Below are 27983 nucleotides of genomic sequence, written 5' to 3' on the forward strand. Positions count from 1 at the left end.
TACTCTGTCTCTTTGACTTGGATGAGCTTAGTGCAATATGCTGTTCTGAGTTTTGCACAGGAGTGTAGAGGGTGATTATGTTGGAAGGTGGGGAGCCATACATTTAGAAGCATTATGTGCTACTGCTCATTACAGTTTTGCCAGACACTGAGCATGATATTTTAAGCATAATATTGTGACTATTTGGTTAAACACTGCTATGTTTGGTTTACTGAGGACTGATGATATGCATCTAATTGACTGGCGGCTTGTAATCACTGATGGACTGCGGCTGTGCATGTGCTGCAGGTGTGGCTTGTGGTAATCACTGATAGACTGTTGCTGTGCAGTTGTGGCTTGCATTTGTAGGTACATTCTACCTGGTGGATCATTACTAATTTTCGAAGTAGCTTGATAGCTGAAAAAGTGTGGGTGCCTCTTTATTAGATAAATGATGTTTGCCCCATACAGGACTGCACCATGTTAGTTTGCTGGTGTAGTAGCAGGTTACTAGGAGTGTCTTCCTAGACCATTGCCACGTGTCGGTGAAAAGCATAGTCATGTGTAGCGCACAAGGGATTAATCAGTGTGATGTGGTTGACAAATTGGATGGAACATTCTTTTTAAACTGTTACCATGGTGACAGCAACAGTCTGCCCCCAGAAATGGAATTGTGAAATACGTATTGTGGATCACCAGTTCACAATGCTTCAGTGTCAGGCTGAGGGACTTGGCTTTACATTGTTGTCTGGGTGTATGGCATTTCTTTATTGTGATGAGGAACATGGATTGATACTGAGCAGTGCCTGTGTTGTATAATGTGCCACCAGCCTGTGTGCGCTGCTCCTGTTATTGACGTGTAGACTTTGAGCCCATCAGAATTACATCTCACACAGCGTGCGAGGCCTATTCCCGGCCTGCTTGTTATGCTGCTAGCTGACCTTCAGCTATGTCAGATATGAGCGGCGAGAAGAGAGAGGCCAGGGGTGATTGCACAGATCTACACTTCCCTCTAATTGGCTTTCCATATGGTTAGGTGGTGTGCGTCTTCTCTTGCCAACATCCTGTGGTTATTATGGGGGGGTGACCATTTTAAGTCCAGCATGTTACTGCATTATCCCTGTTGTAACCTGGCAGGCTGGTGACCAAGGTGCTTAATACAGTGTTCTATATTTCTGGTGTGGCACCTTTCTATATATTCCGTATTTTGTTCTGGTATGCAGAATCCTTTAAGATCCTGCACCCCTATTCCTCCAGTGACCTCCAAATCTTTCCCCTCTCTCTCTCTCTCTCTCTCTCTCTCTCTCTCTCTCTCTCTCTCTCTCTCTCTCTCTCTCTCTCTCTCTCTCTCTCTCTCTCTCTCTCTCTCTCTCTCTCTCTCTCTCTCTCTCTCTCTCTCTCTCTCTCTCTCTCTCTCTCTCTCTCTCTCTCTCTCTCTCTCTCTCTCTCTCTCTCTCTCTCTCTCTCTCTCTCTCTCTCTCTCTCTCTCTCTCTATGTTGCCTGTATGTTTGGTAGGTGTTGTCACAATGTACACACCTGTATGAATACCAAACTTCTTCTCTCCTCTATAGCAACAGGACACGTTGCTAGCCTGCAGGCTAGTGATGTGCCTGTATAAAACTCCACCCAATCGGACGCCCAAGGGAAGGAGTCATGATTCCTGTGACTCACAGTCCTGTGTGTGACACTCAGTCCCCACTGTAAATGTTACATCCATGTTTCTTCCTCACAGGTTGTAGGCCCATATATACCACCTGGTAATATGTGTGTGCATCCCCTCTCATCACACGCATAGATTACATGTTACAGTAACATCACTCCCCCACAATACACCTGCAAAACCCATGTATTCCTCCTGGTAATGCGTGTGTGCACCCCTCTCTTCACACACACAGATTACATTTTACATTGACATCACTCTCCCACAATACACCTGTGAGGCAGAGAATGTTTAGCAGCAGACTGGTACTATTCCTGGGGAAATAATCTTGGTAACGCTCACTGCTGGCAGCAGCATTTGTTTTTGCTTCCTTGTTGTCCGCCCGACCCCTTGAAAGACAGTTAGTGAAAATCATCATTGACTGTATTTTTTTCCTGACGACTGCTGGAACAGGCACTAATGTTGGATTGTTGACTCCTCTTAAGGAAGTTGTTGAAGATATTATTGTCCGAGAGATAATAGAGCTTTCTTACTAGTGGTTTCCTGTAGTTCTTAGAGGATTGCCCCCCCCCCCCCCCCCCCCCCCCCCCGATACTGCGGTCTGTGCAGAGTCAGGCAATGTAAATGTATAACTATAGTAACATGCATGCTGTGTCTATTTGGATTTCGCAGTCCTGGCAGGGACAGTCTGGCACCTACACGGGATCACAGGGTCACAGGAAAACCAACAGAAACACAAAATCAAACAAAATAGCCACATGGGATCTGAAGGCTGCAAAGGGCATTTGTCAGGCAGATAAACAAGATGCAGCACACCCACATCATCTCCTCACAACCAAGCAGTGAAGAACTACAAATCCCAGCATTACTGGCAGCTTGCTGGGATGTAGTTTTCATCAATGAGAGAGTCACAAGTTTACAAGTCTTCTTAAGATTTCTGGCTGGCGGAATGCCACCCAAGCAAACATCTTTCAGAATGGTGACAATTTAGAGGTGTGAGAGGAGGAAGGGAGAAGGTCGCTGTAAGCTGAAACTTGAACCTGCAGGTGGTGGGTAGACAGGCAGCTCCAGCCTAATGTCCCATACTCCGTGTCTGCCAGCGGGGGGCGATCTACCTGCTTCACCTATGTGCAAATGGAAGCTGGTTTATTCCTTTGTCTGCTGGATGCTTTGTCATGCATATGTGATAAAATGTGACACGACTTCAATACTTGGCCAAAATTATTCGTCCGTATGGACTGGTTGTCAAGAAACAGGTGTTTTGTGTCCTCAGAATTCTTTCTTCTAGCTTGGCCAATGTTAGCTGGCCAATATTGGTTGTTTCCACAGGCCAAACTATGATATGTATGAAGTGTGGCATGTATGAAGTATATGTATGAAGTGTGTGTGTGTGTGTGTGTGTGTGTGTGTGTGTGTGTGTGTGTGTGTGTGTGTGTGTGTATATTTAAGTATGATTTATACAAATTATTATACAAATAAAGTGTGATTTGTATAAAGTTTTTGGAGTATATGATGTGTACAAAGCATTATATGCATGAAGTGTGATGTATATAGAGTATTGTGTATATAAAGGGACCATTAGGTAGATCGCAAAGTACTTATGGGTAGATCCCACACTGCCGCATTGCACTCTGTTCCTTTGACATTTTGCACAGCAGTATAGAGGATTATGATGTTTGAAGGTGGGGAGCCATACATTTAGAAGCATTATGTTACTGCACAATTTTGCGTGATATTGTAAGCATGATACAGCAAAGTTCCCGTTATCCGGAATTCAGGCAACCGGAAGACTCAACTAACCGGCATGCCTGAGGGATAACAGGGACCTCTTTTGGGTGGCTGACTGTTGGTGCTGGCAGGTGTTGAAATACTTACTGAGGCTCCAGTGATGTCTATCAGTCTCCCTCTATCTCCCCACAGGCTCTGGTGCACACCAGAGCGGGTCGGTTTTAGCTGGAACACAAACTACCGGGCTGCAGCATTTTTTGGATTTCGGAGGCGTTTCTGCCTCCATTGTGAAGTATAGGAAAAACGCAAAACGCTTGATAAAATGCCAGATCAGAGCGGTTTTCCAGGCGGCTTTGTTACAGTAGCTGTTCAGTAACAGCTTTACTGTAACAATATCTGTAATCTGCTACACGAAAACGCTTCACTTTAAGTAAAAAACTCTACACAAAACCGCAAAACGCTAGCAAAACGCTTCCTAATAATAAGAAAAAACACTTCAAAAACCGCTAGCGTTTTGCGGATCTGCTAGCGTTTTTTGGTGTGCACTAGGCCTACTGTAAGTGCTTTTGAAAATAAATATATCCCTGAGAATCCCCTATAAAAAGATGGACTAGTCCAAAACCTGTCACTTCTGTCAGATTTCTACTACCTACTGTAAGTGACAGCAAAATAGGAGAAAAGTAATTTATGGCTCATTCTACTGTGGAAAAAGGGACTTCCTATTTGTACGTTTGCACATATTTTAAATTTTACAGTTTTTCGCTGTAGTGCCCCTTTAACCATTTCTGCCGCCGGGACATGAAGCTCACGTCCGGGCGGCTGCTCTGCTGCGGTGTCGCGCTTCGGATCGCGGGCGCCCCCCATGCTTTCCCCCGATAGCCCTGGGATCAGTGAACGGAAACATGGTTCCCGATCACCGATCCGTGTCCCCAGCAGAAAAACCAAAGCGCTCTTACAAGAGGCTTCAGTCTTTCTGCGCGTAACATTTTCCGCGTCCCCTTTGTGCTTCCGGTTAGCGAGAAGCACAAGGAGGGGAAAAAAACTCATGGTGGCCAAATAATAAAACTACATCTACATATTTTTTACATTACAATTTACACATATAATAACATTAAAAATTAATTGTTTATTTCCCACACCAAAATATTACCCAAATAACATTTTTAATGGAAAAAAAAAAGACATAAATGGTTACCTAAGGGTCTGAACTTTTTAAATATGCATTTGAAGGGGGTATACTACGAACATTTTTTTAAATTACGGTATAAGCTTGTAAATAGTGATGGACGCAAAACGGAAAAAAATGTACCTTTATTTCCAAATAAAATATTGGCACCATACATTGTGATAGGGACAACATTTAAATGGTGTCATAACCGAGACAAACGGGCAAATAAAATACATAGGTTTTAATTATGGTAGCATGTATTATTTTAAAGAGAATCTGTACTCTAAAATTTTTACAGCAAAAAGCATACCATTCTATTCATTATGTTCTCCTGGGCCCCTCTGTGCTGTTTCTGCCACTCTCTGCTGCAATCCTGGCTTGTAATTAACAGTTTTAGGCAGTGTTTACAAACAAACTAACCAGCTTGTGATAGGCTCACATAAGCAGAGTGTGTGAGTCATACAGAGCCTGCAGAGGGTGTGTATCGCTTCTAGCCAATAACAAGCAGCCCTGCACATTCCACACATTCCAACCTTAACCTGACAGAGCCGGCAGAAGAAAACAGATTAGATCATATAACAGAGATAACACAGCCACTGTGCAATTAGGAAAAGCTGCAGTAACCCAGAGCACATTAGAACAGGCAAAGGAACTTTATAGGATAGAAGAACTAAGGCTGACAATTTTGTTACAGAATCTTTAAAGGTATAATGGCCGAAAACTGAGAAAAAGTGATTTTTTTCTATTTTTTTTTTTCTTATTAATCCAGTTAAAATGTATTTATAAAAAAATAATTCTTAGCAAAACGAACCACCCAAAGAAAGCCTAATTAGTGGCGGAAAAAACAAGATATAGATCAATAAATTGTGATAAGTAGTGACAAAGTTATTAGCGAATGAATGGGAGGTGAAAATTGCTCTGATGCATAAGGTGAAAAATCACGCGGGCAGAAATGGTTAAAGTGACACTGAAGTGAAAAAAAAAACGTATGATATAATGAATTGAATGTGTAGTACGGATAATTACTAGAACATTAGTAGCAAAGAAAAGAGTCTCATTTTTATTTTCAGTTATACAGCTGTTTTCCTGTAACAATGCATCTTTCTCTAATATTTGCAGTTTACAAATTACACTCTGTATTTTAAATGATGAAACAGAGCAGAGCTAATGACCCTTTGGACTTCCTGGCAGAAAAACCTGAGCTCTTTTGCATAGATAACTACTGAATTTTCTTAACTCTTCCTGTACTGGAACCAATATGAGACTCCTATCTGTGCTACTTATGTTCTATTTCTTAGCTGTACTAGACATACAAGTCATTATCTCATAAGTTTATTTTCACTTCAGATTGCCTTTAAGCCGTTGAGACGTGGTGCACCAGAAGTATCCAAACTGCCGCATTCCCAGTGCAAAGTCTGCAGCGTGTTGCCGCGTGATCCATGCCTACTGGAGGGATTATGCTGCAATGCAAGTCAATGTGTTTCTGATGCTGAAACAAGGAAAATGACCATAAAAGTGGGTATCTTGAATAATTTAATGTATTCTACTATATGTCACCGCTCTTGAAGTGTCCCAGATGGTGGCAGAGCCTGAGGCCCTTGCCTTTCCTGTGCACCAGTGTTTGTGATTTTGACTCTTGAAGTGACTAATGAAAAAAGTGTAATACTCGCCTTAGTTGGAATCCTCTGCATGGTGTTACCTCCTACATCCCACCCTTCCAGCGCAGGGTCTCTGTGTATCTATTGACAAAAGCTTGTTTGTAAATATACCTCTGGCCGTGCTCCCTGTCATGGACAAGTGCTCCGAACTGGGCATGAGTGAGTTAAGTATGTGCATACCCAGTAGAATGAAGCCCTTGTGGACAGAGGAAGAATATGTGCATGAGTGGCTTTGCTCCACTGGGCATGCACCGACGTTATTTTTGCGGAGCTGATATCCGAGTTGTTTCGGTGTGATTACTGAACATGAAAATATTGTAGGGTTGCAAGAGATTTTATTGGATCCTATTGTAATGGCAGACAGTAGCTGTAATACAAAATAGGGGTTTATGTTATTGGCTGTAAGTTATGCTGCAAATAATATGTAGGCCTCAACACAAGACCTCTGAGAGTCAGGCTAGCGGAGCACTATGGAGGAGTAGCAAACAGGGTAGGACACAATCTATAAGATGTATCCAAGCATGTCCTATATGTACGCAGAGATATTATGGATATGTAAACTTTATACAGAACAAGCTATGATGGAGGACCCAGGAAGGGCAGAGACGTGGTGGCTGTTGTGAAGAGTTACGATTTGCTGACCCTGTTTTCCCTGTGCCTTTGTTTTTTTGCAATATGCAATGAGTATGCTGGTTTTATGATTCCTTTGTTGAGCTGACTCTTCTTTGTACGTTACATTATATTTATGTTGGGAAATACATCCTAAATAGTTACTTTGTCACTTTATTTGTCGTTTATATAGACAGTTTATGTGGTACTCAGCCACCTGTGGAATTTGGCACGGGTGAGTGAATAGCTTAAGTTGAAATTTGATTTTAGACTAATGGTGGACTTGTGGAACTGATTGCCACATGTCCAAAGAAAACGTTTTTTCTCTTCAGACGTTTGTAATATTCTCTAAACCTGTTTTCCAAACCCATCTCTCCAGTTCCCCACGAATGCATGTTCTACAGATGACCTCAGCCAAGCACAGGGAAGTCCTGAGGGCCCCCATAGGGTCTGGGGGTATCTACAGTATCTCACACAAGTGAGTACACCTCTCACACTTGTAAATATTGTATCATATTTTTCATGGGACAACACTGAAGAATATGACACTTTGATATAGTGTAAAGTAGTCAGTGTACAGCTTGTATAACAGCGTGAATTTGCTGTCCCATCAAAAGCCATTAATATCTAAGCCATTGGCAACAAAAATTAGTACACCCCTAAATGAAGAATGTCAAAATTATGCCCAAAGTGTCAATATATTTTGTGCCCATCACTATTTTCCAGCACTGCCTTAACTCTCTTGGGCATGGTTTCAGTAGAGCTTCACGGGTTGCCACTGGAATCCTCTTCCATTCCTCCATGACAAAGCTGATGGATGTTAAGAGCACCTTGTGCTCCTTCACCTTCCATTAGAAGGTGCCCCACAGATGCTCAATAGGGTTTAGGTCTGGAGACATTCTTGGTCACTCCAGCACCTTTACCCTTTAATTTTTTAAGCAAAGCAGTGGTCGTCTTAACTGTGTGTTTGGAGTTGTTACCATGTTAGAATACTGCCCTGCGGCCCGGTTTCTGGAGGAAGGGCATATGCACTGCTTAAGTATGTCACAGTACGTGTTGGCATTTATGGTTCCCTCAATGAACTGTAGCTCCCCAGTGCTGGCTGCACTCATGCAGCCCCAAACCATGATACTCCCACCACCATGCTTCACTGTAGGCAAGACACACCTTTCTTTGTACTCCTCATCTGGTTACTGCCACACATGCTTGACACCTTGTGAACTAAATAAGTTTATCTTGGTCTCATCAGACCATGGGACATGGTTCCAGTAATCCATATCCTTAGTTTGCTTGACGTCTGCAAACTGTTTGTGGGTTTTTTTGTGTATCATCTTTAGAAGAGGCTTTCTTCTAGGACAACAGCCATGCAGACCAATTTGATGCAGTGGGCAATGTATGGACTGAGCACTGACAGGCTGACCCCTCCTCCACCCCTTTAACCTTCTCTATCACAGAAAAAGAACCACTTTATACCTGATTGGAGTAAAATGTTACCTTTTATTTCATCTCCTTGGAACAGACCCAGTGAAATGGGCGGCTAACATGTTTCAGACACTGGTCCTTAAAGGGAACCAGAGAGGATGAAGTATACATACCTGGGGCTTCCTCTAGCCCCATACGCACGGATCGCTCCCACGCCGCCGTCCTCCGCTGCCTGGATCTGCCGATACCGGGTCCCGTCATTACCGCCAGTCGGCCGGCGGACGCGGCCAATTTTCCGCATCACAGGGTGCTTTCTCCATACAGTTACGCATGTGGTTGCCTACTGCGCAGCCGCATGCATACGGGTATGGAGGGAGCCCCTGTGATGCGGACAGTTGGCCGCGTCCGCCGGAAGTGACAGGCCCGGTACCGGCGGATCCAGGAAGCGGAGGATGGTGGCGTGGGAGCGATCCAGGCTTATGGGGCTGGAAGAAGCCCCAGGTATGTATAAAATATATTTTTCTATTTTAGCTGGCCATGCGTCTCTGGTTCCCTTTAAAGGGGAACTTCAGCCTAAACAAAAATACTGTCATTAAGTTACATTAGTTATGTTAATTAAAATAGATAGGTAATATAATCTCTTACCCACCCTGTTTTAAAAGAACAGGTAAATGTTTGTGATTTCATGGGGGCAGCCATCTTTTTGGTTGAAATGAGGTGACAGGGAGCATGAGACACAGTTCCAACTGTCCTTTGTCCTGATCACCCCTCCCAGCTACTCACGCTAGGCTTCAAATCTCAAATTCAAAATAAAAAAAAAATTTGCACCAAAACAGCAGAACGAGAACAACAACATCAGAAATCCCATCATGCTTTGCACAGCATCAGGGGAAAAATGCCCGGGCAGTTTTCTTTTGTGCAGCTAAAAATCAGGCTTCGGTAAGAAAAACAAAGTTCTGATACTGTGAAACTGTTAAACTGTGAAACTGTTAAAGTAACACCAAGCCCTTTCAGTGCTGCTGAGTAGATTTTTAGTCTGGAGGTTCACTTTAAAGTGGACTTGAATTCTTGCACTGAACAGAAGGAAAACAGAGAGAAATGCACCCTGTGTGTATTTAGAGAGTTTAGAATGTCTAATTCCCCCTCATCTGTGACTAAGCACAAGTTGTAATTTGATCCCTTAGCTGAGTCAGACAGCCACAACAGAGAGCTCATTTGTAAACACAGGATGTTAACAATATGTCTGCTTCCATGAAAGCAGGAAGTAGACAAGCTGCGGACTTATTGCAGGATTTGTATCAGCTGTAACAAAAATTATTTTCTCTAAAGTGTATTATGCTGTTGCTTATCTTTTAGAGCTGAGAAGTTCTGAGTTCAGGTCCGCTTTAATCTCAACTAAGACCTCTTTCTCCCTGACCCAGACCTATTGTAGACTGATGAATTGACATGCTTGATTAGCTGTAGAGACAATAAGGAGAAACTGACGAATCAGTTAGATGAAGCAAGGGTGGCAAAAACTGGGCTAACATTTCGGATACATTTGTTGATGCAGTATGGCATTCTCCTGTGTTAGTGGCTGCTGTCTGTCGGGTGTAACTGGTGATTGTAAATCCTTGAGGCTACATCTTCCAATCCTGTGTCCACCATGCTGTACATCTCTGACTCTTCTTTCTTTTCACTACAGTTTTCCCGGGCGGCCCCGACGTACGTTAAGGAGCAGAAATCCACAGAAGGTAAGGGCCGTATGTGTCATGTCCTCTCTATGTAATCTGACAATCTTAGTATGGCTGCTATCTATGTGTATACTCTACAGGGAGTCTCATGCAAAGTAGCACATCATGGGGTCCATGTATAGACTTGACAGAGTCACGCACATGGTATTTATTGAGGGCAATAGGGAAACGAGACAACGTATGGGCCTCGGAGAGGTCTCAGCTTATCTCTGGAGGATTCACATGAAATTTGGGTTGAGTAGTAAAGCTGTTCCCCTGATATGATTTGCTGAATGTCAATAAACCATGAGAGGGATTGAGATGTGGTGGAATCTTCTGTCTGCTTAAATTAATTGATTTGTGGAAAACGATAGCAATCACGCTTAGTAAAATGGGAGGCGTTTACAGGACTAAATTCTGGCCTCAGACAACATTCATCACGCAATACATGACAAGCCATCAATCTCTCCCCCAATCGATAAACTGAGATGATCTCCGCCTGATGTGGTCGTAGTGATTGCATGATAATCCCACATCTCTTCACTGGGAACGTTTGATTCCCTGAGCTCGGTTTTTCGATAATTATCAGTTGTACAGAAAAATCAAAGGTATTTTTGTTGTTGTTGTTTTTGACCGAGAAGTGTGATTTTTCCAGTCGATTGGGAATGGCACAGATATTTCTGATTGATTTTTTCAAAAATTGAATGGTGTAGAATAGATTGTAAGATTCATGATTTATAAACCTAAGCAATTGTTGTTCTGATTTTTCGATACATTTTTGTATAGTTTGGAAAGGTGTGTGTGTGTGTGTGTGTGTGTGTGTGTGGCATTGGTCAGATTTTTCAAATGTTACAATCAATTGGAAAAATTTATAGTACTTTAAAAACATATGATAAAAAATGTGTAGTGTGTGGCCACCTTTTTATAATTCATGCACATATTACCAAAGTAATCAATCTCCATTAAGGTTTCCCGGCAGCCTATGCAATATTTGGAGTTACATTTTTATTCACAGAAGGAGGACTGTCCCTCTAAACTGAGCTGTTACTATGATGCGTTGATAGGGATTTTTTCTCTGTTTTTAAACTCAGCCGCTTTGGGCTTTCCTCAAACGTCACACAAGCTTCCTAAAGTGCTTGTAAAATCATCTGACAAACAGCAGTAAATAGACAAGTTGCGTTTGGGTTGTTTTTTTTTTTTTTTTTTAGAAGTATTGCAATGTGAATGCTTCAGTAGAAGCAGGCCTTATAAATAGAGACCGAGGTGTCACTCGAGGGACTCTGAGGTGACAAACGACACCTGGGCAGTGACAGGTCCTAATATTATACAATGACAAGATGTTCCTCCAATGTTGTGCCGCATAGCTAGGACAACAGCTTAAAGGGCAGCAGAGATCCGTGTGTGGCCTGTCACATGCTGCAATCTGAACCGTGGAAAGTCAGACGTGCAGATGGGAGCGTACGATCTGCAGAACGCTGCTCCATTATTCAGGTGTGAAGGGTAGCCTGTCGGCTGCAGATGTCGCTGTACACCCTCACTGTACCGGCGTATAATAACTCATTGTTAGCTCCTATTATTATCCAGTCTGCGGGTGGCTGTAGATTAGTTTATTTTAAGCTTGTGAAACGTGGGGCGCGTGCTGGGAGAGGGAGGGGGACACTGTCACTGTAAGGCAGAGGCTGTATTGTCACCAATCACCTGACTACATCACTAGGCATGACACCAGTGTGGACCCAGCGGGGGGGGGGCTGGTGAGGGGGACACTGACACTGTAAGGCAGAGCTGCTGTATTGTCACCAATCACCTGACTACATCACTAGGCATGACACCAGTGTGGACCCAGCGGCGGGGGCTGGTGAGGTAGCACTGTAACTGTATAGCAGAGCTGCTGTATTTTCACTAGTCACCTGACTACACTAGGCATGACTCCAGTGTGACTCCAGCAGGGGTGGATTTACAGTAGCAATGGTCTTGCAATTGCTGCAGGTGGAATATTATCAGTTGTGTATATAAGCGGCAGAATTTTCCGTGATGTAAGCGGGCAGGTTTATCAGGCCAGGTTATCGTCCTGCAGACACGCCGCTATCTCATACATTCCCCATATCTTAATGCTTCATTCCCAAGTCACAAACTTATCAATACTAAACCATGTACTCAGTATGACCAAATAACCGTGTCGCTTACATGTGTCTCCAAATATAGTGCTTTCTGTTACTGTACACTGCGGCATCCTGGCAGTGTATAATGCGGCACAGTCTATAATCCTGGCAGTGTATAACTCTCAGCAGGAGAATGCAGTGCCTGGGAGTATATAGTGCGGTGGGCAGCAGGAGAATGCCATGCCTGGCAGTGTATGGTGCAGTGGGCAGCAGAAGAGGGCTGTACCTAGCAGTGTATAGTGCAGTGCCTGGCAGAGGTCAACAGGATAGTGCTGTGCCTAGGAGTGTATAGTGCAGTGATCAGCAGGAGAGAGCAGTGACTTGCAGTATATAGTGCAGTGGTCAGCAGTAGAGGACCATGCCTGAGAGTGTATAGTGCAGGTATCAGCAGGAGAGTGCCATGCATGGCAGTGTATAGGGCAGTCGGCAGCAGGATAATGCAGTGCCTGGAAGTGTATAGTGCAGTGGGCAGCAGGAGTTTGCAGTGCATAGTACTGTATAGTGCAGAGATCAGCAAGAGAGTTCAGTGCTTGGCAGTGTAAAGTCAGCAGGTGTAGAATTATCCAAGCAGTGGAGGTCACTGGAGTTGAGCAGTGATGCCCTGTATGATGCAGTCAGTGCTGAAGAAATGGCAGGATGGTGATTTTTGGGGAAATGCAGTAAAGAACATATTTTGAGGGGGCTGGGTTTCTCCAGTTCTTAGGCTGTGTGTAGCTGAGAGAGGGGGAAGGGCACAGTTCCAGCAGCTGCTCTGGTGGTCTCTACTGCTGGACCACTAGACTGGGGCGTAGCAACCGAGGGAGTCTGGAAGTTAAATGAGGACGTCTGACAGACGCAGTAGAGAGCAGTCACTATGTTTCCATTTCCCATAACCTCAGTGTGGCCGCACTGTCACAGGGGGAGGCTTCTGTGTGTGGTGGCCTCATTGTGGCAGCACTGTCATAGGGAGAGGCTGCCTTGTGTGGTGGCCTCACTGTGGGCACACTGTCACGGGGAGAGGGAAGTCTTTCCAAAGGATCTAGGACCTAGGATTCACAAGGAAGATGAAAGAAGACCAGGTTGGTTAGTTAGGTCTTACAACAAGGATTTTTTTTTTAGGATTTTATACTCACCTGTATGAGAGAGAGAGAGCCTGCGGGGAGATACCTGTCCCCGCTCTGGCTTTCCAGGTACTGTAAGACAGGAACTGGAAGGTCACACTCCGAAAAAGGTAGTCTAGAGCCAGCTAACCTCCTGACTAAGGTCTAGCAATCACGAACTAGCTATTTCGGAGACGCCCAATTCAATAAATTGATGAAAAACAGTAAAATCAAGAGAAAGTGTGCCTCACCTGTCCTGAAGTATAAGGGTTACTGGAAAACAAGGTTTATTATACTGTAGCACTAAAAATGGATAAAGTGTTTCTCCGGACTTCGCCCACTTTGGGTCCTGGCCACCAAAACATGAGCCTCCCTCCTTAGGTAGACACTCGTGTTTTGCTGACCTGGACCCAAAGCACTGTTTTGTAAAGACCTGATGAAGATGGCAAAGTACAGAGAAACACTTTGTCCATTTTTAATGCGATAATAAACCTAGTTTTACAGTCACACTGGCCTTACTCTTCAGGAAAGGTAAGACCAACACTACTTCTCCTTTTTTTAAATGTTTTTTTTTCAACATTTTATTGAATTGGGCATCTCCGGAATAGCTTGTTCCTTGTGTGGTGTCCTCGCTATGGCCGCACTGGCACAGGAATAATCGCTGCTGAAATGCTGCATGCTAGAGAATCGATTGGTTTTGCAACAAGTGTTGGAAGTTTGGAGGGTGGGAAGGAATGGGATGGGGTGGGGTAATGGGGCTGTCAGCAGCTGGATGGACGATCCTATAACCGCTACTAGTCACTGGCCGGGATGCCAGGGGGATTTTAAGAGCTTTAACCGTTAATCCTAGCGGCCAATGAAACAATCACACTGGGATGCAGTAACTGCGAGGGAATTTTTCCAGCTAATCCAGACACCATGTGGCTAAACACTTCTTGACTGGAAGCCTTTGTCCACTTGCTAAGAAATGTTGCTCTAATTAGCTCCCTCACATGTAGCGGGGCCTGTCCCCCCTCAACGGACCCACACTGTCACTTTTCACCCTCCCTGTGCTTAGAGGTGACCATTGTGTGGCATTATATCACTCACAGGCTGCTGAATAATGCTGCAGAGAGGCTGTTCCTCATGTCACAGGCAGCATGAACCTTGTGTCATAACTACAAATAGGACTTCTGTTAGGATATTATCGCTGTCTGTGTTCCCCTTGTGATCTGTTTCTCTCTACTTCCTGGATCAGTGACACCCAGACACGCCTTGTGAGACTTGGAGGTCACATGAACGGAAGTGGGGTGACAGAGATTGCATTGACTTCCTGACTAAGGTCTCAATGGTCTCAATGAATGTGATTAGCTTTGTGAAAAGATGTGGGAAGAAACAAAGGTGGCCATATGTCTATCGATTTTGCAGCACGATAAACCATAAGATTCAATAATGTTATTGTTGAATCGGTTGAAAATCGGTGCCACAACAATCATGCCGATCGATGATTTTATTGATATTGGCACGATCTCGCACCCAGCAGTAATGGCGTGCGATATTGCAACGACCATCCTAAGTGTCAGAACTCTTGGCCGCTGCCCCTTCCCCAGAGTAAAATCTACAGTGTGAAATCTCACATGTCCCGCTATTATCTGCCGTTGTGGCATTAGGCGTGTGTGTGTGACGTCACACAAGTGCCATGTGATACATGCACCTCTGCAATCAGGGGTAGGGGGGGGGGGGGCATTTAACATGTGGGGGCAGCCACAAATGCAGCGTCGCTAGGCTGATTCCAGAAAGATTTGATGCCAAAATCTTATGAGAATCACTATGTGGTGTATGGGCAGCCAACATATGATCACATTCATTCTGGGACAGAGCTGTCTCAAGGTCGATCTTTCCATACATCTAGATATATGGGGGCCTTAACACTCTCCCGCATTTTGTGCTGCTTTTGGGTTTTGTGAGATGTCTAGCTGTGGTTCTTCTATGGCAGTGGGTGACAGTGTGCATTCTTCACATTGTGTGTGTTATTATTACTGATGACTTCTCTTACATAAAGCTTGACTGCAGTGGCCTCTTGTCTCTATCCGCAGTGATTTCCTTCATGAACGTGTACGAGCGCAGCGTGTGCCAGGTGCGGGAGATCTTGGTGGACGTGGTCCAGGAATACCCCGATGAGGTGGAATACATCTTCAAGCCGTCCTGCGTCCCACTGATGAGATGTGCGGGCTGCTGCGGAGACGAGGCGCTAGAGTGCGTGCCCAAACTGCTGCACAACGTCACCATGCAGGTACCGTCACAAGCCGCTCCGAGATTAACATTCCTCAGACAGTATGGCCGCTGGTCTCTATCTCTCCATCACACAGCAATCCTCCTTGTACATGAATAAATGGGAAAATTCCTTCTAACAGACTTTTTCTGGATGTAAGTCACTGGTAGGGAGACGGGTAGGGAGGATGTATCAGTTATTCCAGCAGATATACTTTTTATACTGTATTGCCAAAAGTGCAATTTTTCTTTTTTTTTTTTCTACAAAACTTTACCCTAGTCTTACATTATGCAAAAGTGACATGCTATTAAATTCAAATGATGCCTGGTATACACCTTGCCATTTTCACGACAGATCGATGGGAAATTTCCCACCATTCTATCATTTTAGCATGTCCTATCTGCTTCCGATTGAGAAGGGGATCCTTTTTATGCAGTATTGATCTCAAAACCGATCCCTTTCTCAACCAGAAGCAGATCAGGAATGCTGGAAATTATCGAACAACTGGAAATTTCCCATTGATGTGATGTGAAAATTGTATCGTGAGTACCCAGCGTAAAAGTGTGTGTGAAGTGGGTATTATACTTGTGACCGCTGTGTTATGTGCAGCCCAAACTTTGGCTTTGGCTTGGTGTCCCCCCCTCCACAGAAGTCAGAGAAAATTTGAGGTCAGTGGAGGCCTGCAAACTGAACAGTAACACATCTCAAGCAGAATTATATGGAGACTCTGGAGAAACTAAAAAAAAAAAAAAAAAAAAAAAGCAGAATTGTAGTGTTAGGAGTTCCACGCTGTTACTTATGTTTTGTTCTTCTTAAAGCGCACCTAAACTGTGAGGGAAGGGGATATGGAGGCTGCCGTATTTATTTCATTTTAAACAATGCACATTGTCTGGCTGTCCTGCTGATCCTCTGTCTCTAATACTTTTAGCCACAGACCCTGAACAAGAATGCAGATCAGTTGTTTCTGACTGAAGTCTGACTGGATTAGCTGCATGCTTGTTTCAGGTGTGTGATTCAGACACTACTGCAGCCAAAGAGATCAGTAGGACTGCCAGGCAACTGTTATTGTTTAAAAGGAAATAAATATGTCATCCTTCATAGCTCTCTCACTTAAGGGCTACTTTTAAAGCACACCTGACTCAAGACAATGCTACCTGAGGGCCCTTGCACACTAGAAGTGCTTTTCGGAGTGTTTTGCGATTGAGTAGCGTTTTTTAAAATTGCCCCCATTCACTTGAATTAAAATCTCGTATGCGATTGCGAAATCGCTGCGATTTTTCCTCCATTTTTATGAAAGTGAATGGGAGCAATTTAAAAAAAAAACGCTAATCAATCGCAAAACGCTCAGAAAAGCGCTTCTAGTGTGAATAGGCCCCTAGGCAAGCACAGGTGTAAGCTCATGCTCCATATGCCTCCATATACCTCTCACTTCAGGTGTACTTTAAAGGCAGTGACAGCTTGAAAAAAGTAGTGTTTGCTGTCAGATGGTAATAAGGCGAGTAAAGTGCTATGTGTCACCTGACAGATCAGGGTCTCTTCCAATCATCTGAGGTTTCTCCTCCACCCTTCATCGCACCTCCACCCCAGCAGCTCACCGGATGAGGGAACACTACGTTTCAAGTGGTCATGTAAGACTACGATGACCAGATCAGGGTTGCTTCCAGTGCAGACCCTGTCATATTATAACCTAATAGCGGGTGCCATGTCCTAGAGTTCAGGTGAAGCAGAAGGTGTAGGACAATCTGCAGTTGATTTGAACAAAAATGGCATCTAACTGGCAAATCGATGTCGGATACTCCTTTTTTTTTTTTAAATGTTTGTTTTTATCATGCTTGTGAAAACTCGTGTGTCGTACTCCAGATCTTTTCTTGTGTGCCCATGTAGGCGGCCTTGTGCTCTCTTCTACCCCCTGCAGCATGTCCCATCTGCTTCCGATCTAGAAAGAGATTAATCTTGAGCTGGGACCGGGTGCTGGCACTCAATAGGCTGTAATTTCTTGCCCCGATCCAATAATTTTCTCGATCAGAAATATAATCTTTGCATGGTGTGTAAGACCATTATAGGATGATCTGTGCAGTCTAGCAGGGCTGCTGAGTGCTGTACAGACACATGCTGCTATTATAGGATGACCTGTGCAGTCAAGCAGAGCTGCTGAACGCTGTACAGACACAAGGGCATAGCTGCTGTTATAGGATGAGCTGTGCAGTCTAGCAGAGCTGCTGAACGCTGTACAGACACATGCTGCTGTAATAGGATGAGCTGTGCAGTCTAGCAGGGCTGCTGAACTCTGTACAGACACATGCTGCTATTATAGGATGAGCTGTGCAGTCAAGCAGGGCTGCTGAATGTTGTACAGACACATGCTGCTGTTGTAAGAGAGTTGTGCAGTCTAGCAGGGCTTCTGAATATACTGTACAGACACATGCTGCTGGTATAAGAGAGTTGTGCAGTCTAGCAGGGCTTCTGAATATACTGTACAGACACATGCTGCTGGTATAAGAGAGTTGTGCAGTCTAGCAGGGCTTCTGAATATACTGTACAGACACATGCTGCTGGTATAAGAGAGTTGTGTAGTCTAGCAGGGCTGCTAAACTGTGGACAGAAATGACCATGCTTTCCTTCTTGCAGATCTTGAGGATTAAACCTCACTTCAGTCAGCTGTATGTAGAGAAGAGTTTCCAGCAGCACAGCGATTGTGAATGCAGGTGAGGGATAAAGCGGGTGCCGTGCTTCTTCGCAGCCAATCTATTTTCTGGCAGGAAATAACTATTCTTTCTTCTTCTTCTTTCTGCAGACCAAAGAGAGAATTGAAAGGCAAGCAGGAAAAGTAAGTCCCCCTTTTATTGTATCATTATACACCAGTGCTTACTAGACAGACGCACCTCTCGTTAACCCTTGGAGCACTTTGGGAAGATTAAGTCATTAAGCTGCAAATAGAGCATCCTGAGCAAGCGTTTCTATCCATAATAGGGAGATGCTGGATTCTGGGCATGGAACGTTATAGAACAACACAAGAGAAGTGCATGTCTTGTTACTGATGCTCCTCAGTGCACAATACATTTCTTATTACAGTATATCTCAATGAAGCAGCTATATTGTGATCATTTCTGCCTCTCCATTTGTGCTCAGTAATAGGTATTGGGTCTCTGTTGGTTCTTTTTATCCCTGTAACACTTATACTATACGTGACCTTTGCTATCTATAATGAGTTGAAGGCAATTCTAACTGCTGCGAGTGGGGCATGATTGCTGATCTCCGCATGGCCTCTGTTCTAGAGGAAAAGCCAATGATTGTACCTTCTTCTCTGCCTAATAATATGCGCTTTCCTTCCTGTAATAATCAGATCCCATTTTTACTCTGGTGGTGGGCTGTACAGTGTTGTACAGCAAGCCTGTGTCCTCTTCTCCTGAACCCCCTGAATCATAGTGTGTGCCCGGTACTGTGCCTTATTCTGTATCACACAGAGGTGAGAGGAGAGGAGGTGGGCGGATAGTGCCCAGGGGAATAAAATAGGGCGGTTTCCGCACACCCTGTTGGGGCCTGCCACTTGGCATCAGAGGAGGAAAAGCTTAGCTCTGAATCCTCCTGCAGCAGCATGCTCGTATCGTGCTGGAAGCAAGACGGTCCAGCAGAGGTAACTAGGTGTTGGGTCTGATGCCATCCACACAAGGAAGCTTAGTATGGCAAATTCATGGCATTTACTGCATGAGTGGCAGTGAGATGTGCTAAAGGGCACCAAGGATCTTAATCCCAGGACTGTAAAATATCTGCATGTCTTTTACTGTTTTTGTTTAAAAAAAAAATGCTGGAAATGAGGCTAGTGGTGCATCTGAAGTGAGTTCTAGAAGTGCTTGTGAAGGAGGAGTAGGGGCCTTAGTGAAGCGAGACTAGAGGTGCTTGTGAAGCAGGATTAGAGGGGCTTGTGAATCTGGGTGAGTGGTGATTGTGCAGTGGGAGTAGAGGGGCTTGTGCAGCGGGGATAGAGGTGCTTGTGCAGCAGGAGTAGAGGTGCTTGTGAAGTGGGATTAAAGGTGCTTGTGAAGCAAGACTTGAGGTGTTTGTGAAGTTAGGTTAGTGGTGTTTGTGCAGCGGGGTTTGCAGTGCTTGTGAAGCAAGGCTAGAGGTGCTTGTAAAGCGAGACTAGAGGTAACTGTGCAGCAGGGTTAAAGGTGCTTGTGAAGCAGGAGTAGAGGTGCTTGTGGAGCGGGAGTAGAGGTGCTTGTGGAGCGGGAGTAGAGGTGCTTGTGGAGCGGGAGTAGAGGTGCTTGTGGAGCGGGAGTAGAGGTGCTTGTGGAGCGGGAGTAGAGGTGCTTGTGGAGCGGGAGTAGAGGTGCTTGTGGAGCGGGAGTAGAGGTGCTTGTGGAGCGGGAGTAGAGGTGCTTGTGGAGCGGGAGTAGAGGTGCTTGTGGAGCGGGAGTAGAGGTGCTTGTGAAGTGGGATTAAAGGTGCTTGTGAAGCAAGACTTGAGGTGTTTGTGAAGTTAGGTTAGTGGTGTTTGTGCAGCGGGGTTTGCAGTGCTTGTGAAGCAAGGCTAGAGGTGCTTGTAAAGCGAGACTAGAGGTAACTGTGCAGCAGGGTTAAAGGTGCTTGTGAAGCAGGAGTAGAGGTGCTTGTGGAGCGGGAGTAGAGGTGCTTGTGGAGCGGGAGTAGAGGAGCTTGTGGAGCGGGAGTAGAGGTGCTTGTGGAGCGGGAGTAGAGGTGCTTGTGGAGCGGGAGTAGAGGTGCTTGTGGAGCGGGAGTAGAGGTGCTTGTGGAGCGGGAGTAGAGGTGCTTGTGGAGCGGGAGTAGAGGTGCTTGTGGAGCGGGAGTAAAGGTGCTTGTGGAGCGGGAGTAGAGGTGCTTGTGGAGCGGGAGTAGAGGTGCTTGTGGAGCGGGAGTAGAGGTGCTTGTGGAGCGGGAGTAGAGGTGCTTGTGGAGCGGGAGTAGAGGTGCTTGTGGAGCGGGAGTAGAGGTGCTTGTGGAGCGGGAGTAGAGGAGCTTGTGGAGCGGGAGTAGAGGTGCTTGTGGAGCGGGAGTAGAGGTGCTTGTGGAGCGGGAGTAGAGGTGCTTGTGGAGCGGGAGTAGAGGAGCTTGTGGAGCGGGAGTAGAGGAGCTTGTGGAGCGGGAGTAGAGGTGCTTGTGAAGCGGGAGTAGGGGAGCTTGTGAAGCATGAGTAGGGGAGCTTGTGAAGCATGAGTAGGGGAGCTTGTGAAGCATGAGTAGGGGAGCTTGTGAAGCATGAGTAGGGGAGCTTGTGAAGCATGAGTAGGGGAGCTTGTGAAGCATGAGTAGGGGAGCTTGTGAAGCGGGAGTAGGGGAGCTTGTGAAGCATGAGTAGGGGAGCTTGTGAAGCATGAGTAGGGGAGCTTGTGAAGCATGAGTAGGGGAGCTTGTGAAGCATGAGTAGGGGAGCTTGTGAAGCATGAGTAGGGGAGCTTGTGAAGCATGAGTAGGGGAGCTTGTGAAGCATGAGTAGGGGAGCTTGTGAAGCATGAGTAGGGGAGCTTGTGGAGCGGCAGTAAAGGTGCTTGTGGAGCGGCAGTAGAAATGCTTGTGAAGCGGGAGTAGAGGTGCTTGTGAAGCTGCAGTAGAGGTGCTTGTGAAGCTGCAGTAGAGGTGCTTGTGAAGCTGCAGTAGAGGTGCTTGTGAAGCGGCAGTAGAGGTGCTTGTGAAGCGGCAGTAGAGGTGCTTGTGAAGCGGCAGTAGAGGTGCTTGTGGAGCGGCAGTAGAGGTGCTTGTGAAGCGGCAGTAGAGGTGCTTGTGAAGCGGCAGTAGAGGTGCTTGTGAAGCGGCAGTAGAGGTGCTTGTGAAGCGGCAGTAGAGGTGCTTGTGAAGCGGCAGTAGAGGTGCTTGTGAAGCGGCAGTAGAGGTGCTTGTGAAGCGGCAGTAGAGGTGCTTGTGAAGCGGCAGTAGAGGTGCTTGTGAAGCGGCAGTAGAGGTGCTTGTGAAGCGGCAGTAGAGGAGCTTGTGAATCTGGGTGAGTGGTGATTGTGCAGCGGGATTAGCAGTGCTTGTAAAGCGAAGCTAGAGGTGCTTGTGCTGCTGCAGTGCTTGTGAAGCGGGGTTAGAGGTGCATGTGGGGCGGGAGTAGAGGAGCTTGTGAAGCTGGGTTAGTGGTGGTTGTGAAGCGAGACTAGAGGTACTTGTGAAGCAGGATTAGCCGCACTTGTGAGTCTCTAGGAACGGTAATGTCCACACCCAGGGTTTGAAGTGCAGCCAGCACGTGTTAAAGCTGAGGCATCCTTTTTCAGATTCAAGCCAAAGTTTACGGTCACCTGCTGGATGGGTCTGAGCGAGGCGAGAGAAGACTACTTGAGGGCATGTCCCACAATGCTCTGCTGTAGGAAGAGAGATGTTTTTCCAATTAGGCTTACTATTAATATCTAGCCACGTGTATGGGAAAGGTCACCTCTGCTGTCCCTGCAGCTTTATAATGGAAGGGGTCAGCACCATAGCCACCAGCAAGCCGACAGAGATTAGCCCTTTCAGGAGCTGACTGAGGCTGCTGCTTTTCACAGTCCGTGACAACACCTGTATGGAGAGGAGATGGGAGCAGTCACGCTGCCGCTATCTTCAGCTTTCCTGTTTGTATATGAGGGCCAGTCATAAATGAGTCACTTGTGAAGGTTCTCTTCAATCGTAACTGCATTCCAGCACGGTATGCAGGTATTATCCAGGCAGCTACAAAAGCCTGTACATATCTGCCCCCAAACAACCAATTCCATTATCTCGCATGTTTGTCAGATCCTGCTCTAATTAGAGGTTGCATAGAAGAAGCTATGTTGTTTTAGAGGAACCAGTCTTCTCCGTTACATTTGCCTGAGTTTCTCTATAAAGGTTCCACTGTGCTTAAGTGTTGGCCTCCCTTTTCTGGTAAATGCAGGGTTCTCTGATGACCAAGAAGAAGTAGTAGATACATAAGCTGACCTCCCTGTACAGCAGGCTGGACTTGCCAAGTGACAGAGGAATGCACAGTGTAAGGTTTCAGGCCACTTGGAAGCAATCTGATGTCACCATGTTTGTTACTGGGAATAGATCAGAACTTCCAGAGGAATGCAGCCCTTGGGAATGACAATACACAGCATATATATCCTTATCTGTGCTCACAGATAACATGGACTCATTGGTGGTTATTGTTTCCTAGAGTGTTCCTCAGATGTGTTACTTGAAGGGTGTCATCAGATGACTGCCCTGTGTGAATTATCTCAATTTTATTACAGCCCTCAAAGTATCCCATCCCTGCATCCACCTGATTTATGACTTGCCTAATCTAACATATTAATGCTACTCTTAACTATCCTATACGTCCCGTACATCTTTTTAATGCCGTCCCTGCTCCCATGATGCTGCTCCAGTTTCTCTCGTTTTTTGCCCTTTCTCTCTGTCTCTCGCTCTTTATTTTTTCTTCCAGAAAAGCAAAACGAGGGAAGGGCCTTAAACGAAAGCGCAAGAAAATCCGGTACAAATCGCACCGCTTGTACGTTTGTATCGTGTGCTCACTAAAATACCAAAACACCAAATAAGACATGGCATTGTGTCACACCATTCCACAAATTAATCCCATTAATCTGCTTGTGTGTATTACCGATCCGAGTCAATAAACGTTGGGGCATTGTGCAATGCTCCTGTTGTAATTGAAGTGCTTGGTGGTGGTGGTGGATGATTGGAACTGGATTGGGGTTATATTTTATGTATACGGGCTTAATGTCATCATGAGACTCTGGTGTTTAGTGATTGAGATCCCACCAGTGCATTTCACAAAAACTTAAAATGATACTTTGGTCAAAAGTGCTATCATTAGAAGACGTTGCTTTTACAATTTTCCATTTTTTTGACATTTGTATTTCTGTAGGCCAACCTCTAATGCAAGATTGTGCAATTCCAGTCATCAAGGGCTGAGGGCCTCACACATTTTCAGCACAGCTTAAATTAATTGATGGAAATGAACCAGGGAAGGTGTGGTTCATCAAGTAGAATACATTATTCTATTTATTTTAGTCCATCCTAAACACTGGCATGGATATGGCCCTCAAGGACTGGAGTTGGACACCCCTGCTCTAGTGCATTCCAAATTCTGGACTCCCATTTTATCTATTATCTACCACCGCTAATGTGAGCAATTTTGGACCAGCTGCAAGTCACCATAGAGTAGACTTGGTTGTCCTCTCGTCTCATGATAGCATTGAGTCAGCTTGTCTTTGTGGAGATGAAGGGGTTGGTGGCTTCTTCGGTGGAGGTACATTTTAATTCATTCTCAGTCCATTGCTTGGTAGTGGTGACCTCGGCATACTGGTCATTGTGACATGCAAGATAGCTAATCCTATGTATGGTCTGTCCACTCACTGGCTTTTACAAAATACTGTTGGCTGCCATTAAAAAAAAAAAGGTAACAATTATGGAGGATCTTTCTGAGGTATTGTGGAACAGATGTTCATAGTAGCCTGTTAATTTTCAGATTTACATTGAAGCAAAGAATTATGGGCAGCCAAACCAACCTAATTGTCTTCCAGCAAATAAAAATATCCCTCAGTAGTGTATATATATTCTGCCTTGGCATATAATCTACCTAAAACTATGCTCATACTCTCAACAACTGTTGAGCGGAAATATGACCGTCTCTGGAAACATTCTAGGAAGGATTGTAGGGTAGTTTGATTGACACAATGGGCAGAAATCTGCTGAGCAGTCTGTTGTGTTCTGTGGAGAGAAGTGGGGGTAGAATGAGCAAGAGGTGCCCCGGTATGGTGGAATGAGTAGTGAGGTGCCCGCTATGGAAGCTACAGAAGAAAAGAACAAGAGGTTGGTCGTAAGTGAGCACCTAGGATGGATCATTAATAACATTGTCAGTGGAGACACCTGTACTCTCACCAGAGTCCCAAATGGTCTTTCCACAAAAAAAATTACGAACAATCTACCAATTAAAATGTGCTGTTTGCATGCAGCTTTACAGACCATACCATCCTCAGGTTGACTTGTGAAATATTACTGGTTGCCATCGCTGCAGTCACATTGGCCTCCCCATCCCTCCCATTGCTGCTAGGCTTTCACCAATCAGCAGTCTCAATGAGCCAAAGTGATCTCTTCTTCCTTGTTTTATAACCTACCAATAAGGCAAATCCTCTGTCCAGCACGGAGACCATTCCTCTTATCACCCCATTGTTTTGGTACATGAACTTTTGAAAAAGTTGAATTTTTTTTTCTTTATTTTGATCTTGAGATGTTTTTAGAATCCGTGCTGTGACCTCTTGGGCTTTCACAAAGTACTGTAAATAGATCTACCTCACCTTGGGTCATATGTGAGACTGCAATCCCGTGACAAACGTGCAGAAGAATGGTAGAAACCATAGCACTGCTAACAAACGCTATCCCTAAGAATGTTTGCTTCTTCAAACCACCCCTGCTCTAAAGCTCACATGGACTGGTCCATACATAAAATCTAGTTTTGGTGTTGAGCAGAATGGAGGATGAGGCTTGCTCTTATTTTTGTCCTTGTGCCTTCTTCAGACTGATTCCTCCTCTCTTCCTGCTCCCTAGTGACCTCACAGGAAGTGATAGATCTCACCTTCCATGGGTTGATAGTATTTATTGCTGCCTCTGTCACCTTGTTTATGGTGGCAGGAGATGAAGAGGAGCATTTCAAGTCAGACGCAGACCTACCATATAATCTCTCCTCCCCTCCATCCAGCACTGTATGGCTAAAGCTAGCAGTTACCTGTGATTGTTGGTGGTGATGTTCCTGAAGGAAAGCATAGCTATGTGTGTGGGCATGATTGGGGGGGGGGGGGGGCACAGCTACAGTAGGCTCAGCCTCTTCTTCTGCCCCCAGGGGCAGACACAGGCACAGTACTGCAATCATTCCCCATACAGAGGCACCGTCTAGCTCATTCTCTGACAACTCTTCTTAGTTTGCTCTACTTTCCTTTCTACTCTAACATACAATGCTGCATTTGGAAGGCTAAATGAATTGGGGTCCCTAATTCTCATTTTCCCACCCACCTTTCATTAACTCTCTGATTAACCCTCTCACAGCAGTATGAAGTTAATGATCTGATTTCACCGTTTTTTTAAATCTACAATGTGATCAAAAAAACAAAAATAAACCCAAAAAAATGATTCTGCATGTCAATGTGATAGTTCTTTAACGAAATAAGCCCTTCCAAATGCACTTTCCTGCTTCCTAACGCTACGCAATGTCTGCTCGCTCCGTGTCTCTGTGTTCTCCAGGACGGACATAGGAAGGCGTTTTGAGGAATGGTTGTAGATGGAGAGGTGGGCCACCAGCGAGCCACCTGTCACTTGGCCACACAACATGGAGACAAGTGATGGCCGTTTATTAGGAGTTGTGTTACCGGGCATTACGGTAACGCCGCTCTGTCATGGTGACCACCTGCCAGACAGTGTGGCAGGTTCTGCTTTTATATCTACTTTCAATGTGGCCGAATGGGAGCTATGAAAGCGGGACACCCTGGGACATTCCATGGGTTGGGGTGGATGGGGGATATTTGCTTGTAATGTGTTCAGGAGTAATGCATGTTGACATTTCTCTTGCTGATGCGCTGTAGCTTAGAACTCTTTTTTTTTCCTTTTGCTTTTTGCAGTCATTGTGAGCCTTGCACAGACACAGAGAGGAGAAAACACTTGTTTGTCCAAGACCCCCAGACCTGTAAATGTGCCTGTAAAAACACAGACTCACGTTGCAAAACGAGGCAGCTTGAGTTAAACGAAAGGACTTGCAGGTTGGTTTATCTCACACATGGGAACAAATGCAATGCATAGATAGAGCTGCTTCTTACTGCTGATTGCTGCTTGAAACTCTCTCTTCAGAGGACAGTGCTGTGTACCTCTCCCTGTCTACCATTTGTGTCTATCATTGTGTCCTCTATTCTGTGTGCTCCATATGTCCAGGAGATCAGGAGACAGTGGTGTGTACATGTACAGGAGATCAGGAGACAGCAGCATGGACAAGAGCTGAAGAGACAGCAGTGTGTACATGTACAGGAAGTCAGGAGACAGCCGTGTGTACATGTACAGGAGATCAGGTGACAGAAGCTTGGACGGGAGATCAGGAGACAGCAGCATTGATAGGAGGTAGCAGTGTGTACACGTACAGTAGGTCAGGAGACAGCAGGGTGTACACGTACAGGAAGTCAGGAGACAGCAGTGTGTACACGTACAGGAGATCAGGAGACAGAAGCATGGACGGTAGATCAGGAGACAGCAGCATTGATAGGAGGTAGCAAAGTGTACACGTACAGTAGGTCAGGAGACGGCAGGGTGTACACGTACAGGAAACAGCAGTTTGTGCAGGAGATCAAGGATCAGACGAATGTACACGTATAGAAGATCAGGAGACAACAGCGAGTAGACGTACAGGAGATTAGGAGACAGCAGCGTGTATATGTGCAAGAGATCAGGAGACAGCAGCATGTACAGGAGCTCAGGAGACAGCAGTGTGTACATGATCAGGAGACAGCAGCACGTACATGTACAGGAGATCACGAGACAGCAGCCTGAACACGTACATGAGATGGCAACATGTACGCCTACATAAGATCAGGAGACAGCAGCATATACATGTACAGGAGATCAGAAGACAGCAGTGTGTACATGTAAGAAGATCATGAGACAGCAGCGTGTATTCGTACAGGAGATGAGACAGAAGCATGTACATGTAAGGAGATCAGGAGACTGCAGCATGTACACATTCAGGAGAAAGCAGCATGTACATGTACAGGACATCAGGAGAGTGCAGCATGTATAAGTACAGGACATCAGGAGACAGTAGCGTGTACATGCACAGGACATCGGAAGGCTGCAGCATGTATACGTACAGGAGATCAGGAGACAGCAGCATGTATACGTAAAGGAGATCAGGAGACAGCATCATGTACCCATACAGGAGATCAGGAGACAGTAGCGTGTACAGGAGATCAGGAGACAGCAGCATGTACAGAACATCAGGAGAGTGCAGCATGTATACGTACAGGAGATCAGGAGACAGCAGCATGTACTCAAACAGGAGATCAGGAGACAGCGGCATGTACTAGACATCAGGAGACTGCAGCATGTATACGTACAGGAGATCAGGAGACAGCAGCATGTACACATACAGGAGATCAGTAGATTGCTACATGTACAGGACATCAGGAGGCTGTAGCATGTATACGTACAGGAGATCAAGAGACAGCAGCATGTACACATACAGGAGACAGTAGCATGTACATGCTCAGGAGACAGCAACGTGTACAAGCACAGGAGACAGCAGCATGTACATGTACAGGAGATCACATGACAGCAATGTGTATAGGAGATCAGGAGACAGCAGCATGTACACATACCGGAGATCAGAAGACTGCAACATGTACAGGAGATGAGGAGACAGCAGCATGTACATGTAAGGAGATCAGGAGACTGCAGCATGTACACATACAGGAGATCAGGAGACAGTAGCGTGTACAGGAGATCAGGAGACAGCAGCATGTACATGTAAGGTGATCAGGTGACAACAGCGTGTACATGTACAGGAGAACAGGAGACAGCAGCATGTATACGTACAGGAGATCAGGAGACAGCAGCGT

General features: G+C 45.4%; 1 protein-coding gene across 7 annotated transcripts in view; it reads left to right on the plus strand.

The window, feature by feature from the left end:
* VEGFA (vascular endothelial growth factor A) overlaps positions 1 to 27983 on the plus strand; it is a 58371-nt gene that overhangs the window by 26451 nt on the left and 3937 nt on the right. Inside the window, exons 3-10 of one of the 7 annotated variants that reach the window (XM_068232623.1) lie at positions 5884 to 6051; positions 7183 to 7281; positions 9910 to 9958; positions 15251 to 15447; positions 18055 to 18131; positions 18221 to 18253; positions 22817 to 22882; positions 26004 to 26141. In XM_068232623.1, coding sequence (XP_068088724.1) covers positions 6040 to 6051; positions 7183 to 7281; positions 9910 to 9958; positions 15251 to 15447; positions 18055 to 18131; positions 18221 to 18253; positions 22817 to 22882; positions 26004 to 26141 — 671 coding nt within the window. In that variant the 5' untranslated portion in view covers positions 5884 to 6039. The remainder of the gene's footprint in view (positions 1 to 5883; positions 6052 to 7182; positions 7282 to 9909; positions 9959 to 15250; positions 15448 to 18054; positions 18132 to 18220; positions 18254 to 22816; positions 22883 to 26003; positions 26142 to 27983) is intronic. The other 6 variants (XM_068232625.1, XM_068232620.1, XM_068232621.1 and 3 more) reach the window with 6 other exon arrangements.

Source organism: Hyperolius riggenbachi, chromosome 4, assembly GCF_040937935.1.
Source record: "Hyperolius riggenbachi isolate aHypRig1 chromosome 4, aHypRig1.pri, whole genome shotgun sequence".
NCBI classification, from domain to species: Eukaryota; Metazoa; Chordata; class Amphibia; order Anura; family Hyperoliidae; genus Hyperolius; species Hyperolius riggenbachi.